Source organism: Teleopsis dalmanni, chromosome 1 (assembly GCF_002237135.1).
Source record: "Teleopsis dalmanni isolate 2A chromosome 1, ASM223713v2, whole genome shotgun sequence".
NCBI classification, from domain to species: domain Eukaryota; kingdom Metazoa; phylum Arthropoda; class Insecta; order Diptera; family Diopsidae; genus Teleopsis; species Teleopsis dalmanni.
In genome coordinates this window covers 182,997,964-183,018,262 of record NC_051846.1, presented here as the reverse complement: position 1 = coordinate 183,018,262, position 20,299 = coordinate 182,997,964, and the positions used below count along the sequence as shown (strand labels likewise).

At 30.5% G+C, this 20,299-nt stretch overlaps 1 protein-coding gene across 1 annotated transcript; it reads left to right on the top strand.

Annotated features, from left to right (window-relative positions):
• Window positions 1-202: 202 nt before the first annotated feature.
• Window positions 203-19,924, top strand: LOC119670618. The gene is made up of 5 exons (XM_038080950.1): window positions 203-5,011; window positions 16,114-16,288; window positions 18,726-18,747; window positions 18,862-19,377; window positions 19,439-19,924. The coding sequence occupies exons 1-5, from the start codon at window positions 320-322 to the stop codon at window positions 19,617-19,619; spliced, it is 5,586 nt and encodes a 1,861-aa protein (XP_037936878.1). The 5' UTR covers window positions 203-319; the 3' UTR covers window positions 19,620-19,924.
• The last annotated feature ends 375 nt before the right edge of the window (window positions 19,925-20,299 follow it).

Sequence of the window (20,299 nt, the reverse complement as noted above, 5' to 3'; positions counted from 1 at the left end):
AATGTGTGTAAGGAACTTAATATAACATCGGAATAAGTGTATTACATCAATAATAATGTATAGTGTGCAAACAATAACTTATTCATAAAAAATGTGAACAAAACAAAAATCGTGATAAATGTTATATATTTACAGAGAGTGAAAAACAAAATGTAAAAGAGCAAAGGCAAATAAAGAGATCAATAAACAAGTGTTGAAAAAAAAAAGAGAAAAACCAGAGAAAAAAAATATATACACATATATGACAAAACCAAAAAAAAAAAAATTTCGAATACATTGAAGTAAATGCGTTTTATTGTATCTTTAAGATAAAAGTAAAATGCCTAAGCGACAGCAAAAAGAATGTCTTGAAGTGAGTAGCGAACGAGAAAATTTCAAGAATTCCAGTCATAACAACCACCAACACAACACCAATAGCTATAATACTAACAACCACAACAACAACTACAACTACAACGAGAATGACAACAACAATGCCAATAAAAGCAATAATATCAAGAATAAAAATAACAACAACAACAACAACAAATGTAACCAAAAAATTGATCGCTCTATGGTCGAACGCTTTCATAACACAAGCGAGTCATTTAATAACGAGTGCCGTGCTGATCGTGTCACATGTGACGCTTCTAAGAGAATCCAAGCGGGAAAGAACACATTTGTGCGCGATATTAATTACATAAAAACGCCCAATGCGGAGCACGAATACGAAAATTTAAAATTTGATTTGAATTTAAGTAAATCGCTACTTCTGCAAAAATTTTTCCACAGCACCGAGAAGAATTGTGCAATATATGAGAATTTGTGCAGGGGTTGCGGTTACGGGGTATTCGAAGCGCGCGGAAATCTGTGTTTCTTTTGCGAATGCATAGTGCATGGTGTGCAAGTGCGAAAAGCAAGCACAGTAACGGAAATCCCAGACGACACCAGTGCGAATATATATGAGAACATATGCGATAAATGCGGTTCGGTTTACAGTGACGACGAATGCATTTGCTGCAGTGTGAGTGACGTGCCCATAGCATATGAGAGTTGGAATAATTGTAACGAAACCAAAGACGCAACAAGTAGTAGTGATAAGACAATAGATAGTGCTGTAAACAGTGATAAAAGTAACCAAACTAAAGATACTAAATTAGGTAAATCGAAATCGTTCAATAAACGTGACAAACTAAGTCTATTTCACGGTTTTATCGGTTCATTAAAGCGTGCAAGAACTGCTGTAACACAACCCAATGAGACAACAGCGGTGGTGAATACGCGTAAACGTTTAGAAATCGTACATAATGTCGATGGTTATGAGAACGTCTTTCGCACGCAAGAGACATTTGATCTACAACGTATTTGCCAATTAAAACGTAATAAACAAACGAGTACAAGTGATCAACATATATATGGTAGGCTGAAAAGTACACCAGAGACACCAGAGGAGGATGTGGTGAATAGTGAAAAAGTATTACCAATACAGTTATCACAATCACATGATCAATTGCTGCAAACAGCCAACACCGCAACAACAACAACAGTTAATTCAATACCAACAGCAGCGTCAAGTGTAAATAGTTTGGATGCAAGCGTAAAACAAAAATTAAAAAATTGTAAAAAATACGGAAGATTTGTGAAGCGACCGCGTATATCCAAACCGCGTCTCTTACGCACAACTTCCCAAAGTACCGAGAGTAGTACAAATACACTGAATAACAGTAGCGCTAACAGTCAGAATAATACGAGTTCAATTGGGCGCAATAAAACAGAAAAATATTCGCTTTATTTAAGCGAGAGCGTTTGCAATTGGATGACATCACTGCGACGTGAAATACACAATTATCATTGTTTGGGTACAACGCTCGATGATAACATTGGCCATTGCACACCGAAAAGTATACCCGCGAAGAATACACTGATTTATTACACAAACGGTGGTTCCGGTGTAAACGACGACCACGACTACGACGACTACGACTACGACTACGACGGTATACGCAACAACGGCGCCAAACATTGTTTTAATCAGGCAATTAGCGAGAATAATTTAGTGACTAATTGTCAAAATATTGACAACGATAAGTTAGAGAAATTCTATAATAGTGACGTATTTACTAGTTATAGTGACGACCACGACGAGTATTGTGACAACAACGCTAACGATAAATATCATTTAAGCAATGATGAAATTGCAACACTGAGAAGACAAAATTATACTTATTTATTTGAAGGAGAAGAAGAAGAAGAAGAAGAATATAGGGAAGTGAACGTAAGACAACAAGAATTCTACCAGAGATCACCTGTTGCTCAAATGGTACATGAATTTAAATGTAATTTATTGGCAAGACAAATGCAGCAGCAACAACAGCAACAACAACAACAAACACACCAACAACAACAACAGCGTAGATATGCCGCTGTTGGTGGTGGTGAACAAACAAAAACAAGGCAGCAGCGTGCAAAACGACAAGCAATTTACCTGAAAACTGATGATTTACTTAATGTAAACAATACCAACAACAACAATAACAATAGCAACAACAACGATAGTGTTACTCTTAATAGCAATAACAACAATAATAGCATAAATAACCATAACAATAACAATGAATATCGTAAAATAGCAAACAACAACAACGCAAATACTCAAAATAAATGTAAAAATATACAAAAACAAAAAGACAACAACAACGATGCTAACACTAATTATCTAAATCAACAAATGAGCAATATTAAAACAACAACACCAGCAACACCAGTAGCAGAAATTGCTCAACTCAGTACAGCCTCAGTTAGCCCAAAAATAGCAGAATTTGCAAACACTCAGCTACACACAGTTGGCGCTGAGCAAGGTTTTACCAGTCGTCGTGCAGCACGTCAAGCAATAACAACGTCTGATAGGCGTTGCGGTATATACGAGCGCGATTCGGATTTCGTAAACGATATCTTGTGTGCTTTCGATACGTTTTTGCAACGCGAAACAACAGTTGAAGCCGTTGAAGAAGAATCTCAAAATAAATGTGAGAAATCAAAATCTCAGGAAGTGAATAATAAAATCGGTAGCGTTTATGGAAGTGAGTGTGTGGAACGGTGCGATATCGCCAATGCAATAAATGAATGTACATTAAAAAATTTGAATGATTTAGTGCCAAAATTTAAAAATTCCACAATCCTTGCGAGTACTGATCGTAGTAGTAGTGTTGTGTCTTCAAACAGTTGGTCATTTGGTGCTACATTAGCCATAGATGCACATATTTTTAATTATATAACGCTACTTAGCCAGCTGGCGTTATCGGCCAGTTTAAATAGAATTGTAATTTTTCATGATAAGCCATTGCGAGAATTTTTATATTGTATTACCCAAGTGTCGCCATATCGTGTGAAGTGTGCACAATATTCGATCGTACGTTTGCGGCGCTGGTATAAACGTTTTCACACTTATACTTGTCAACAGATAGTCCAGAAAGATAATTTGGCGCCCTTAGAAGAAACTAAAACGCCATCAATAACAAGAATAGCAGCCACAACAACTACAACAACAACAACAACAACAGTTGTTAAGTGTATTTTAGTGTCGAAAGCAATAAGTCGGGACGACGGAAATGTTCAGACAGACGTGACGGCTGCTAATGTTTCCGCTACTGAACAAATTATAGACCAAAATTCAATTAATGACACAGTAAATGTGGCAAGCGCTGAGAAGAATGTGCCAAACAGTGTTGACAACTGTGTTGAGTTGAAAGAGTCAGAGAGTGTTGAAGAAAGTTGTAAGACACTTGAAAAAAAGAGGACTTTAAGTAGTGCAAGTGTTAAAGAAAATGCAATTATAAGTGAAGTTGATAAAAGCCATATTGAAAATAGAGAAGAAGAACAAATACTTGTAGAGAAAACTAGCACAAATTCAAATACAAATGATATAGTAACAGCAAGTGAATTAGTTTCTTCTAAAAGTTTTACCAAACCACAAGTGCCTGCCAGAGATCCAAAAACAGTCTTAACCAATACAACAAGTATAAATATAATACCACCACGTCCACCACCACGCGAACTTCTTAATAATACTCAAGTCACAGAAGCGCAGTGTGTGACAACACCTACGTCTAATTCTACTACTACCCCCAACATTAATAACTCCATAAGCGTTGATATGACTGTGCCTGCTGCAAATACTAATAATCCCACACATAATCCCATTACTGGTAATGCCAAAAATATGACAAATAAAAATGAAGGTGATGATGATGATGGCATCTATCAACCAATTTGGAAGTTTAAAACTGTTGGGGAAGCCCAAGAACGTTATAATGATGCAGACATAGACGCAGATGCGCGTGATTCATCCGTTATGCCAGCCATTTTAATCTCAGAAAATGTGGACGATCATGGTGAATGGGAGACGGACGATGAATTCATGTTTAGCACACATATCAATAATAATTCCACAGCGGATGGTTGCAGCTTAAATGATGGCACTATACGTTCAACGTATAGCAGCAACAGCACAGCTACTGGCAGCACCGTTACCGGTTTTGGCAGCAGCACAGCAACTTTGGCATCAACAATTAGCGCCAGTTTAACGCACCATCTCTTTAGAAATATTGGCATTTTTTATAGTCTTACCGAACCAAAGCTACGTGCAATTATTTTCGATTACGATCGCATAAATTCATCGTTTTACTTTGCCAAACATTTTGAACAGACGCAAAAGACTAACACCACACCGTTGTCGTCATCGTCGTCATCGCCGTCATCGTCGTCGTCGCCACCGTACGTTGACATTGCTGATGACAGTGGCATAGGGAAATCACCGCCAAAGTCTGTACGCTCACCCATGCCACCGCCACGTACCACTAGTGTTACAAAGTCCCTGTCAACGGCAAGTGAAAGTGTTGTTATACGCAAAGCTCCACCAGTGCCAATAGTCAACGATAATAAAGTATTAATAAAGCCTTCGCTGCCAGATTCCGTGCAGGCATGGAAATTTCTACTCTTGGATGTGAACTATTTGGAAGATGAAGAAGATATGGTAAGTGCATTGTGAGTTCATAGTAAACGTAGCTATTGTCTTTAAAGTTAATTATGTATGGTGTAGATAAATTAGGATTTTTTACAATTTTTTTTCTCTCATATTAATTATGCATCCGAACTTTTTGGTCATAGATACACTTTCCATTTCATGGCTTTACTTTTGACAATTGGAATCAAGTGTGACTGTTAACATCTCTCTATTGCGTTGTTAATTCATTTTTAAATAATTTAATGATAAATAAATTTGTATCTTGAGAAAATAAGATAAAGTGCTAATTACTTTACAACAATGGCATGAAATATTTCAGACGAAATTTAAGCGTTTTTTCCAGTTTATTTTCTTGTAGATTTTGTTTGCATTATTAGTGGTCCCATTGTTATAGATAGCATGAACTCTTTGGGGATTTTTAAGTGGTTTTTCTTGAGTAACCTCAACAATAATATAATTTAAATTAAACAAAGATGAAAAATTGTACTTCAACTCATAAATTTTTTTTCATATTTCACATCATTATGATGTAAATGATAACAAAGTTTAAGTAAGAGATACTGTGTATTACTAGAACAATTATATTATAGACAGACTAGGTACTGTCTATAAGCAATATAAGTATAAAAAGTATTTATAAAAATTGCATACAAAAATTAAATATATAAATTATGTATACATATTTTAGAGATCAGTTTTAAAAATTATTCTTTTATCGGCAAAAATGTCCGGTTTTAACCGAATATCAGTTAGAAAAGGGACCCCAAAGATTGTAAATCTACCTCTAGGCAATGTTGTGCACTGACACTTAATGTAAACTACAAATCTCTTCTCATTCACATAGCCACAGTTGCGACAAAAGTCGTTAAAGGGTTGATCAATTCTTATTGATTCTTATTGGACTCCAAAGATTTTAAATCTACTTCTAGTCAATGTAGTGCACTGCTACTTGATGTAAATTTTCTTCTCATTCACATAGCCACAGTCGCGACAAAAATCGTTAAAGGGTCGATCAATTCTTATTGAATGCATTTCCGTAGTGACATGTCAGCACCGAATTTTATAATAATTTTTATAATAGTATATATTCTATGACTATAATATAATAATATGAATTCTATATATATATTTCTCAATATACTTATATATGAAAAGTGAGAATCTGATTTCGAGTAGCCTCCGCTAACCAGCGCGATCGGTCGCTTGCTCTCGCCAGTTGGTAGTATCCAGTGCCGCCAAATCGTTGGTTACCTGATTCTTCCATCGAAGATGCGAACGTTAACATATCTACCGCGTGCTCCACTTACGGGTACCGGATCAAACACCTTTCGAACACTTTCTTCCATTCGCACGGCTTGACCAAGTCAGCGAAGCCGGCTTAACAATAATTCTCACTTATCATTAGCATACATAGATAGCTTTTGATTGATTAGATTTTAGATATTTTTCCATGTTATTTTTGCAAATATCTTGTCTTTAGAAATCCATGTTCACATTAGGAAAAAAACTTGTAAGTACGATAAGTACTAAGTAAGTACGATCGTCCGCAAGTACGATATATCGCTTTACTTCTCTACAGCTTTAAGAGAAGTTCTCAATTTCAAGTGTTAATATCATTAAGAAATTATTTTCCAAAACATATACATATTTTTATTGCAATTCTAAATATATGTAATATATATTAAAAGAATGTATAATATATATGAACAAAAAGATATGTATAGTTTTAAAAGGTATGTCTGGTTTTACACCTTCCACACAGAATTATCAAGGTTTGATATTTTTATCTATAGTTCGGAATTTATACTATTTATATTGTTATATTTAAAAATGTTTATTAATATTTATTAATAAATACTTGTAAATAAATAATAAATGTTATATATTGATAAAAAGTATAGTATAGTAAATAATGGTAAACTATGGTAAATAATCCATCAATTTCATGTAAAAATAATGGATTTCTTTGTATTACACCTATTATATTACATTACTGTAAACTGGTTGATTAATGAAGCAAGTATTAATAATAAAAATACAAGTTATTTTTAAACTATATTATTATGTTTATGTCGTACGATATAAGCAGTATTATTTTTAATATAATAATATCTAAAATAAAATTTCTAATCTAATCAATCTAAGTACTAATGGAAAGTAGTATCGTATCTTACTCACATCAAATAAAGCACTATGTGTGTCAGTGTATTATGTATGAATTATAATTAAATTACATTGAGTTGATATTATTAACCTTGATTTATTTCAAACGATTATCTAATTCTTTAATTATTATTAAATACGCTCTAAAAATGATTAATTTATTCTAAGAATGCAAACGTCTAAAAAGGCGATCACCATAAAATAAAACAAGAAATCAGTCTTTGACTATATAAATATATTATAATTTAATTTAATTTTGTGAAAAAAATAAGCAGCCTAAAGTAGATGTGATGCAGTCATACATAATTTTAACTAAATTATTGGAAAAATTAGTTGCATTTTAGTTAAATCAAGTAGCTTTGTTCTAAAGAACTTGCTACAATATTTTTCATTCATAGAAAAATAAAAGAATTATTTGTATTTTTAGTAAATTTAAAATAAAAAGATAAAATATTAATAAAATAATAAATATTATAATAAAATAATTAATCTTTACCCAATATAAAATATATATAATGACAAACTTATATTTAATAATACTTAAAATATGAGAGTTGCTTGTTGGAGTAGTATACAACTATAGGACCTACCCTTGAAGATCGTCCCATGCTACAAAAGTTAAAAGGGATTCGAACTTTTATTTGGCAACACAATGTGTCACCATACCCTTCAAAATCTTTTCAACAACTTAGTGAGATATTTTATTTAGACAATTGTTGACTCGATTAAAAAGGTTTTTTGTTTATACGATTCATCAATCAATTTTTAAATTAATATAACTTATATCAATATATATAACATATGATTACTATTCTGTTTTCTACTGAAAATGTTTTTTTTATTTCAATATATATATATATACTCGTAGCATTCGTATATGTGATTAAAAAATCGTATTATACATTTAAATTAAAATAATTGGTGTTCTATGCCCATATCTATAACTAAAAATTCTAGTTTGTTCCTAATAAATATTTTATTAATTCAAAATAAATATATTAACATAAATTGCATTTTATTTTATTATTCAAATTGAATAAATTTGTAGCTATATATATGTAAATATCTATATATTAGATACTGCTAATTGTTACTGTAAATTCATGTTTTAAGATTATATTAATTCTAAGAATTTAAAAATGTGACTTTTTTAAACTAAATATCATGCTCTGTTCAGTGACTTTTATTTGGTACATCCCCATTTGTTGATAAAGCATCAATGTGAATACTATTATTGATATTATAATATCAATTATTTTTCTTTTAGTTTTTTTTTTTGGTCTCTTATAGCATGTTTGGGAATTTTATGACTCCTTCTTCAGAAAAACGGTTGTAGAAAATGTTATGTTAAAATGTATTTGTAGTGTAGTTATTTCTAAATTAGTATGATTGGAGATAAGGAGCAAGTTGAAGATCTATTGAGTGACCTAATAAAGAAATCAGGAGATTTCACCTTTTAGTCTATGTACGAATCAACACTATTCCTGTGGTGCATCAATGTGCCATTATTTGAGCTCAAGTGGGCTTTCTTGGATATGTAACTGCCACTACAACCTACCTACGTAGCTATCTAAATATTGCAAGTATTTTTCAAAAAATTAGTTTCATTGTGATTCACTTATTTATTTATTAATTTGTTTAAACATGAAAGGTTAATTAATATTTAATTAATAAATATTATTAGATGCATTCGGCCGCTTTGAAGTGCGGTAAAAAACAGTAAGTCTCTTCCTAAATTCTCTTACTACAGTTTTTTACTCGTTTTGCTCTCGTTAAAGTCTCTTGCTAAAGTCTCTTACAACAGTTTTTTGCTAAAGCCCCTTGTTAAAGTCTATTGCGGAAGTCTCTTACTACAGTTTTTTGCTAAAGTCTCTCGTTAAAGTCGCTTGCTAAAGTCTCTAGCAAAAGTCTCTAGCTAAAGTCTCTTATTAAAGTCTCTTACTAAAATCTTTTGCTAAAGTGTTTGGCTAAAGTTTTTTTTTGACATATCAATGTTGTGAAATATTATGTTTTCTCAAAAAAAAATCTTATACGATTCATCAATCAAACTAAATTTTTTATAAATGTGAATATTTATTAAGAAATTAAAAATTTAAATAAAGCGCAACGACCGAATGCAGCCATTATCTTAAACAAATTTGTGTCATTTTTATATTTAAAATAACATGTAACTAAGTTAAATTGCATTTTTTTATTCTTTATCAAAGTTCCGTGTCCATTTAAAGTTTATTTTACTGATATCACACCAAGAAATAAAAATATTTATAGAACACCAAACCCAATACCAAGAACTGTTAAAAAAAATTGTACTTTAAAAAAAATTCTACTTAAAATAAAATTGTGCTTAAAAAAAAAATTGTGCTTAAAGAATATGATATAAACCATTTTATTTATATATTTAAAAATAAAAAATAATAAATTAAAAAATTTTTAATATTTTTATAAATATAAAAAAAGTCACACCCGGCAAAAAATCTGTCAACAAACCTTGCTGCTATTGCTGCTCCTCCTATAAGAGGTATTCACTCTCAAACAAATACGAAATGAATTTCTGGTCTTTTATGAATAATAAAAATCCAACAAAGTGCGTTAACCCTACAAAACTCCCATGACAAAAAAAAAAAAATAAAAAAAAAATTATGAATGTCGAAAAGAATAACACAGATAAAGTCAAATGTGCAGGTATTTGTTCAGATGCATTTCTGGCAATAAAAGAATAAAAGTCGAAATATCTAAAGGTGCAAAATGCGTTGCCTTCTGTCGTCCCAAACAAATAAACGCGATGTACTGCAGCGGATGACGCAGCTTTTCCTTTGAATGCGACATGTGAGACATACTTTCGAAGCTGGAAGCCTGCTTCGTTATCTTTGCATTGCTAATCTGAAATTCTGCACGTAGTCAATAATGTTTTGAGATACTTTAAAAAATGTTTAAAAAAAATTTTAAAAGAATTAATTTACAATTTGAGTAAATTAATTAATTTTTTTGTGAAATTAAATTTTTTTTAAATTATTTTAATATTTTATAAAATATAATTAACAGTAAAATTATTTATACAGTGGTTTTCTACAGTTATATTTTGTGTAGTCATATTTTTTTTAGAGGTTGTGGGTTTTTCCTACACTGAGATATGTCATTCAAAGCTGACATTCTTTGTGAGTGATCTCCTCCGACAAAGGTTTATCCACTTAGGTGGCTTTGTCGTTATTACTGAGTTCTCTCTGTGTTGAAATTTTTAATAAAAGATGGGAAGACTCATCGATATACAGGCATTTGTATGCAATCTGGCTACTTTCCACTAAAAAGAAATCCAATATTCTCATTGAGATGCTCCATAGAGATATCAGTCTTATGGTAAGTTTACTTACAGTTCACTGCAAACTAGGGAACCATGCTAGAAGATTGAATCTCCCTTTCAATCATACCTGTTGCAGTTGTGAGAAAGTTGATGAGAGTGCCTCTCATCTACTCTGTTCTTTAACAGAGCACTTTAGGAGCCCCCTTTCTTGAGGATCTCATCTACTCTTTTTTTGCCCAACTTATGCACGGCAGCGACTTATCATTTTAGCAGCCCCCTTTCTTGAGGATCTCATCTACTCTGTCTTTGTCCAACTCATGCACAGCAGTAACTTAATACTTTAGGAGCCCCCTTCCTTGAGGTTCTTGATCAATTATAAGACCTGCTACTAAACAGCATTCTAAGCTTCGCCAAAGGTTCTAGGTGGGCTTTAAACGCTGAGTTTTTCTCTCTATACGGCAACACAAATGGGCCAATAGACTTAAGTGGATCCTGTAGATATCGCCGGTATAATCTAACCTAATCTAGGTAGTTTTGTTAGTACATAAACCAGATGTGATATATCTTGGCTTTCAATAATAATAATAATACTGCCTTTGATTTAAACTTTCGTTGTCATTTATTTAATATTTTTTTTAATTTTTTTTTTGTTAATTTAATTTTAATTTAATTTTGTGTGATATTTTGTTATTTGGGTGAAGTTCAATTGAATCAATTTGCTAACATTATGATATTTTTTGTTTGTGATTCTCTGCAGTCATTGCGTTCAGATTCATTTAGTAATAAAGTGAAAAAAATATATAATTTATTCAAGTACAATATATGTAGTATAAAGTACAATAGACTCTGGTTGGATCACCTTTTTCATTATTGTCAAATTAATGGGCTGTCCGTTACAATGAACACAAGTTTTGAAGGTTAACTCTTGAGCTTTTATAATCAAAATGAACTAATTTTTATTTACGATTCATATTCATGCTCTTGATTATAATCCATTCTTTATTGACTGTTACAATTTTATGTATTTCATATTTTGTATTCTAATTCTTACTCAAAACTGATTTAATTCATTCGACTTATTATGCAAATTCTAATTTATTAGATCATAAAAAAATAAAATTATTTTTCTACATCATTCCATCTAAAGAAAATAATTTGTAAATGTAAAAAAAAAAACAAATTAAAATAGAGAAAATGTTATGCTTTCTTTATTAAAAAAAAAAAATATTTTATGTTAGGAACCTATTCTTCAAGAACGGATTAATATGGTTTGAAAGCTTCAAAGACAATGTGCCGAAGATAATGAAGTGCAAAACCTGATCAATAAAATCCTCAAAATCATTTAAAACTAAAGGAAGACGTTAGACATCTTAAAAACGTACTCAATGTAAAATTAACTCATTCATTTCTAAATACAAGAATAAGAATAAGAAAATTAATTCCAAAGTAAAACTTTTTATTGGTATTGTAATCCGAGGGGTACTTCCGAGGGTACTAATCCGAGGTCATTGCCACTATTCGAAACGCTTAATGACTGTGAAGACGATTGGCTACGGGACTGTGGCTTTAGAAACATATTTTCTTTATTGAGTTAAGAATATTTTTCTTCAGGTGAAAATGTTTTCACTTATGCATACTGTCAGTGCTGGACTTACTTGAAATATGCATTTTAAATAGTCAAAGTTAAAATGCAATAAATTGCATTACACATATTTTTAAATACAAACACTATAAAATCTCAAAATTCACATCCCAAAATCGCTATTGAATCCTTTTTGATTTAAATTAATCTAATTTAATTTAATATAATTTAATTTATTAATTAATTATACTGAAGCTTTTTGAGCCAGTGTACTTGAGCACTTTTACTCTTTCTTAACTCGAGGTGTTTTTAAAATCCCTCTTTACGTCTTGACTGGTTTATTGTTTATCACTTCATCAGACTAAGCAATAATTGATCTCAGATCTGCAAATCTCCCTGAGGAGCCTGTAACCATTTTGAGATTTGATAACGGGGTGTTGGTAAGTCTGTCAGTTTTCGTAAATATTTTCAGGGCTCTATCCTTTATGTATTTTTTGATGGGATCAATCTTGAGGTCCCTGAGGATGTAATTCGTCCTAATATACCATGGTGCTTTGAAAAGTTTTCGCAGAGCCTGACTTTGTGCAATTTCTAGTTGGCGAATAATAGTGTTTGAAGCTTTGCTAAACGCTACACAACCATATAGAAGTGACGGACGAATTATTTGGTTATATATCAGTTTCCTGTTCTTAGCATTGAGTTTTTCATTTTTGAATAGCAGTTGGAGGTGATGAAGAATTTTGACGCAGCTAATTCTTTTCAGTTGAAGATGTTTAAGTCATGTGAATCGTTTGTCGAACGTGTTGCCGAGATATTTAACGCTATGCTCCTAGTTTAATACCATATCACCCACTCTCACTCTCAACGGATTCTGTTTTCACTTACGCATTATAAACAGAGCCTTAGTTTTTTCATTATTGATTTTTATTTTCCATTTTTGGAAATACTCCAGATACTATTATTATGTTGAGACTAGTTGAGTCGGTGCACCTGAGCACTTTTACTCTCTATTAACTGCGAGGTTTCTTCAAAACCCCTTTTTGCGCCTTGACTAGATACTAATTTAATTTAATATAATTTAATTTATTAATTTAAATTTTTGCTTTTACTGTTCAATTATTATATTTAGTTTAATTTAATTTGTAAATAATTTAATTTAATTTAATTTTAAATAAATTTATTAATACATTGGTATGGTATTCGACCATACCACTGCTCTGGTTACCACCAAATATCTATCTATCATCAGTGGTCTTTGAAAATATCTATTAGTGCACCTTCCACTTAAAGTAGTATATTATAGAGTTTATTATATTACAGTTTATATTTTATAGTTACATTAATTTAAATATAGAATCGATTAAGATATTTTTTGGTCTGCTTACAAATTTATCTTTTTCCCTTTAGCTACTTTTAATATCGTCAACAAAATGAAAAACCCTTTACCAAATAAACTATTATAAACTATTATATATTAACATTTTTAATAATATCCCCGTTTTAATGGAAATATTAAGATAAATAAAATTATTTTGACAAATGATGATTTGCTTGCTTATAGTAAATTAATGCATTTTTAATAATATTTAGCAGAAGGCGAACCAAAGTGGCCTTAATGGTGATAAATGACTTGACTTCGCTGGACTCAAGTCTCGTTTGGCAATAAATAAACGTTAATTAATAAATTAAAAACAACAAAACTAAACAAAAATGTTTAAATTAAATGAAATTAAATTAAAATATAAACAATTTTATTGTGTATCTTATAAGCATAAATTTTATGGTTGAGGGCAAAAAAGTTTATTCAACTTTTATGTATTATTTTTTGTTTTTGTTTACTACAAGTCGAGCCAAAAAGATACATTCATACATTAGATACATTAATGTTGAATTAAACAATTATTTTATTTATTTATTTTTTTTTTTCAAGACAGTGAGCTATAAGTATCTGCACTATAAGTTTTATATGATATAATTTTTTTGTTTATATTCATATAATAATATGCATTCAAGAAGCACTAAAAAATGTACTTAGAAAACTTTAATGTTTTATTTATTTTTGTTAATTTTTTGAACGCCGCAATTTTAAATAATAAAATTTCGAAAACAAGGTTAAATCGATTAAATTTCGCAGAAATAAAATTTATCTAACAAAAACAAAAATTTACAAAAAAATTTATTGAAATAAGTAAACATTTCGCTTCAGTTTGTTTTCGCACTGAGAGTCGGAATGTATTTGTTGTTGTACTCATACAAATGTATCTGTTAGATTAAATTTTGAACGTTTTCTTTCGTGTGGCAAATGAAATATTCGTTAAAAAATTGAAATAATCCAAAATAAATTTATTTCGAAATTTTAGATTGACAGTTGCAATGAGTTTTGCGCTTTTTTCACTTTATCTACTCGTATTTAGTTTTTTTGCCAATTTGTTAATTGCTTTTTAAATGTATTTCATTTTACAAAGTTAGTATTTCTAGTATATTCGTATCTTATTTTAAAATTTTTTTTGGCAATCGTTTTACTTTGACATTTAGAGAAACATAAATTTAAAAGTGAAAAAGTTGTGTTTTTAATTATCAACCTTAAAAATATTATCAGCTCTTTCAGTAATTAAATTTTGTTTTAATTTCGTTTTTTAAATTAAAAATGATTAATATTAATATTTCATTAAAAATTGCATTTAAAATTATTGAACCGATAATAATTTTCATTTCATTATTTCAACGTATAATACTACGTAAATGTTTAAAACTACGTCAATATTTTTTATAGCACAAATATATATTAAAATCTCAGTACCTATTCGAAATGATGGAGTTACCAGGTGTTTTTCGAACTGGTCAACTCAACATTGTCTGGATATATACAAATTGTGATAAATACCCAAAACAGCACTTGAATATAATATACATATATGTTTCTTAGACATTTTGCAATTCCCGGGGTTGTAATGTTAGAAAGCAATGAAATATATATACCTATTAAGTCAGTATATATTAAGAGAAATACGTACTTTCTGCAAACTGTTCAATAATAGATGGAAAGCACTTAAGTCATGTGAAACCTCCAGGTTAACATGGCTCACCTATAATAAAAATAGCTCCTCGCAACTCATTAAAAGAGATCGCGTGAACACTGCAAGGCTTACAGCAGTTCTTACTGGTCATTGATAATGTGAAATTAATTTGGAACTCACGCAGAGAAACTGCGCATTCCCCATAATCCTCCTCACTGCAAAAGTTGTGAAAACTCACAGGAGAAAGAAATCATAATACATTTTCTCTATGAATGCCCGGCTTTGGCGTCCAGAAGATATAGGTTCTTAGGAAGATACTTCTTTGATAATTTATCAGACGGTTCATCGGTGAAGACGAAAGATCTATTAAATTACCTAAATTCGGCGGGATGGATTTACTTTCTGCTCTTCTATACTAGGGTTCTTGCGAGGAATGTGGTAGCAATATGGCGACAAAGCGTTAATTGAGGTACATGGAAGTTATCTAATTTCATGGGATTTATTTTTTGAATATAATTTCCGGTATATATCCGCCGAGGTTACGAGTTACATGGTGCATTCGATCAGACTAATTTTTGATTAGTTTTTGCATAAAATCGTGTATGCACAACTATGAAAGTAAGTAAATGTCAAGTTTGCCAAATATTAAACTATATATCTGCTGCTGTTGTTATTGGTTTGAGATGTTATGATGTATCTAATATCCGCATACACCAGTAAGAATACTAGTTAATACAATACCAGGACGGTTATCAGCTCCGATTTTTTATAGTATTATTATTATAGTTATTATTATTATATTATTATATTTTATCAATTATTTTAATAGTTTTGTAGTTATCATTATTAATATAATAATAAAGTTATATTTTAGAAAATATAATACAAAATATAAAGTTATATATTGTGTTATATATAAGTATAGATATATTATTAATAGATATATTATTAAACTACCGAATAATATATAATTTTAAATTTATATAAAGATTACTTATTTATAAAATTTATTTTCTGCATATATTATATATTATTCTTTATATGTTTTTAGATTGTTTCCGAAAGTGAAATTTTACGTGCCCAAGAAATTAAAGATGACCTCGACACCCGCCAAACACAACAACTGAGTATTTTACAACGATTCAAAAGTGCTTCCATTGGAAACTTAGTGGACTTGCCAAATGAAGATGATAAGAAGTCCATTGCGGAGCGTATGCGCAATAAATGTGAGTATAAATGATATATACGAAAAGAAATTAAATAATATTTAGATATAAGATATAATACAGCTAGAGGGATGCAAGAGTAAGAAAGAATCGAAAATAGAATTTAAAAAAATAAAGGATAAATAGTGGAACAAGTAAGAAACAAATAGAAGATATGTAGATGAGGGTTTATGAAAAAGAAAAAGAAAAGGAAGTAGGAGATTTAAGATAGAAAAGTGAAAAAGAAAACAATGAATAAAGAATAAGGAAATATTTAATATTAAAACGAAAAGGGAAAGAGAAAAGATAAGCTGATGTATATAAATAAGATATAAAAAGCTAAAAATAAAACCAACTTTATATATCTGATGGAAAATATACCAGTACACCAAAATCATTGAAAATATATCAAGTACTACTGATATGAATACTGATTATATCGTTTGATTGTTTGTGAAGACTGGTTGTTGGAGTTTGACAGCAAAAAACTGACTTGCTCCCTATTTGATATCCCTTAAGTAACAGAAGTTACAGAGAGAGAGACCCCAATTTCTTTTGTTAGATCAGTAATAAGTAACTATGTCTACCTTTCAGTTGTAAGGACCTTGACATCTTAATATTCTTCTGTTTTTCTTCTTCTGTTTTCAGGATAATGTGTCGTTAAAGAATCCGTCATTATTTCTTTGATAATTTATCAGACTGTTCATCGGTGAAGACGAAAGACCTATTAAATTAACTAAACTCGACAGAATGGATTTACTCTCTACTCTTCTATACTAGGGTTCTTGCGAGGAATGTGGTAGCAAAATGACGAAAAATCGTTAATTGAGGTACATGGAAGTTATCTAATTTCATGGGATTTATTTTTTGAATATAATTTCCGGCATATGTCCGCCGAGGTTACGAGTTACATGGTGCATAAGTAACTAATGTCTACCTTTCAGTTGTAAGGACCTTGATATCTTACTATTCTTCTGTTTTTCTTCTTCTGTTTTAAAGATACTGTGTCATTAAAGAGTCCGTCATTATTCTACTGTTTTTTTGTGGAGAGGAGAGCTAAAAACTGACTAGCTCCTTATCTGACATCCCTTAAGTAACAGTAGTTAGTTTGCAGTCTGACATCTGTTCCTCTGTGTGTTTGTAATATAATGTCTGTTTGGTGAGTCAAACATTATTCTACAGTTAAAGAAAATTGGGTAGACATTCGTTTGATAACTCATAAGTATTCGTGGTTACTTTGCAGTTGCAAAGATATTAACACTTCTTTTTCTGTACGTTCGAAAAATAATGTTTTGTCAGTAGTCTCAGTAGTTCTTCGTGAGAAAGAGAGCATAAAATTGGATAGTTTTGTATTAGACGAACTAGACACGACAAGGTCATCGTGATCACTTTTTAGTTTCTTTTTGTGTTGAAGTATGTTTCAGATCCTTATTCTGACTAATATATTAAAGCATTGATATGCGTGTCTATATGTATTGTTGTTCAAGTATGAACTGTAAGCTTATTTTTGTTAGTTTATTAACCAATTTGTCACTTTCAACGTCTATATATCTAGAAATAAAGCATGAATTATTGTTTTTTTTCGTATTTGAATTTATGAATGTGAGATATACTATATTCATATGACAGACAATGACTGTCATTTTTTATAGAACTGCTGTGTAACTGACCACTTTAGGGCTTCTCTGAACTTTCTTAAAAATACCCTATAGTTTTGGTTTTATATAATTTGTTTTTTTTTTTGTTTTGCAATAATAATTAATCATAATAATTAAATAAACCACGTAATTTGCCTTTACTCCAATGAGGTTTACTAATCCCACAGTAAAACGCTTTTGTCTTCAGTTGTTTTTTTTCGCATTTCCTATTTTGAAAGAAGAGAATGTGTATTTCAATCCATATAGAAATGCTTAAATTCATTCATATAATCGTCACAATTAAAAATATTATTCCAATATAAAATAAAAATAAATAAAAGTGTGCTGGAGAGCACGAATAAGCGAGGCTCAAGCGAAACTTCAGAATGATTCGCATAAATTAATCGAAATTTTATATGAGAAATAAACATCAGTGAATCACGATTTCCGATTATGAAATCGGGTTTTGTTATATTATTTCTACCACATAATAAACTCCAATATATAAATGTATCTGTAGGTTTACATATTTGGATTTTCTGATGCATTGAGTTAAGTGTGCAAAACCGCAATGATTAACTAGCTTTCGAGATACAAACTAAGTAGATATTTCGAGCGGTCAGCGACGATTTCTGCCAGAAGAATTGCGAGTGACTTTAAAAAAAAATGGGAGAACTCTTCATATACAAAAATAGCAAGTTTCCTCATTTGATATACTAATAGAAATAAAATATATTATATGTTAATTAAGTTTGTGTATAAATTTAGTATATTTTTAACAACTTTTAGTTAATTAATATTTTTTTTATTTTTCTTTGCAGTGCAACGCGGCGTGTTTAAATTGTAAGTTAGTCGTTTAAATCATTTGATGAATAAATTTAAATAAATATATATAATTTAAATATTATTATTTTAAATTATTCAATAAAAAATAAAATTCTATTTCTTTTACTTTAGAAACATGCGTTCACCAAAGAGCGAGAAAAAAAGTCGTGGAATTTTTCGGCGCGCTGAAGCTACTAGTCTTTACCTGGAGGATGGTATGAAGCCGAAATATCCAATATTCGGTGCACCTTTAGAACAATTGGAATTGAACTTAACCACATATCCAAATGTACCTCTCTTTGTAGTAGATTGTGTTGAGTTTATAGAACGAAAAGACTGTATACTACAGGATGGTTTATATCGTGCTTCCGGCAATAAAGTTTCTGTCGATGAACTCAAACAAAAACTATCCGAAAGTTATATATATGATCCTAAATTGTTGGTCACAGATGATATACATACACTGACGAGTTTGCTAAAGCAATTCTTTAGAGAATTGGGTGCACCATTAATACCACAAGAGTCTTACGAACGTTTTGGACGTAATTTAAGTGATCCAGCGGGCATACAAAGTTTACGTGACGCACTGGATGATATGCGTGAACCAAATCGTTCCACATTAAAATTTCTCATCAAACATCTAACAAAGTAAGTTAGTTGATATTTAATAAAATTAATTATTAATTAATAATATAATAACACCCATTAGCGTTGCTGCCTGCAGTTCACAGAATCGTATGCCTGCATCAAATCTGGCCATTGTCTGGGGTCCTTGCATATTATCCGCCAATCAAATTGAATTCGACATCGGTCGCATGAATACACTGGCAAAAGTATTGATCGAAAATTATGAACATATTTTCAATGAAAATGAACGTTTAGTTTGTTGAGTTACCGGCGTTAAAAAGGCGTATTCCAAATTAGGTGCTAAGTCCTCCAAATATTGCACTTCCTAGCACTTCATCAACTACTCATTTAGATCATCACAATTATTAATTTTAAGTTCATATTTACAATTAATTAGAATTTAATATTAATTTAGGAATTTTATGCAAAAATACTTACCAAAAAGACATTAGCTATTTGGCGGTAGTTAAGTAAGTCAACTGATATTCGTTTTCGTTTTAGGGTTAAGTATCTGCTTTTTGTTTCTTAAACTGAAAATATTCCAAAAAATCACTTATAAATGTTATGTTTTTATGAATTTAAGTTTTATTTTTTTAAACTATTCTTATAAATAATTAATGTTTTTTTTTTATTTTTTGTGATAATTCTCGTATTTTGCTTATACTGCTTCTTCTTAAAATGTAAATATTTTTTTTAAATATGAACAAAAATATGTAAAAAAATGTGCTATCACACATACTCTTATATAAAAATAAAAAACCAAAATGTATTAAATTTAAAAAAAAAGTAGTTTTGTTGAAAGGATTTTGCTTGATTGATTTGGTTAATTTTAGTGATCGCAGAGTTTCCACCTTCTGTCAAAGTAGCGCTTATATACTGTCGATTTATGACCACACACCCGGTTATTAAAATTCAAGTTTCAAAACTAACTAACGAGGTTGAT

What these genes read in the sequence shown, in the direction of transcription:
- LOC119670618 (XM_038080950.1), top strand. Translation starts at nt 320, where the DNA reads ATGCCTAAGCGACAGCAAAAAGAATGTCTTGAAGTGAGTAGCGAACGA. An exon ending in GGAGCGTATGCGCAATAAAT is followed by an intron (nt 16,289 to 18,725) that starts GTGAGTATAAAT and finishes TTTTCTTTGCAG; the next exon opens with TGCAACGCGGCGTGTTTAAA. An exon ending in CAACGCGGCGTGTTTAAATT is followed by an intron (nt 18,748 to 18,861) that starts GTAAGTTAGTCG and finishes CTTTTACTTTAG; the next exon opens with AAACATGCGTTCACCAAAGA.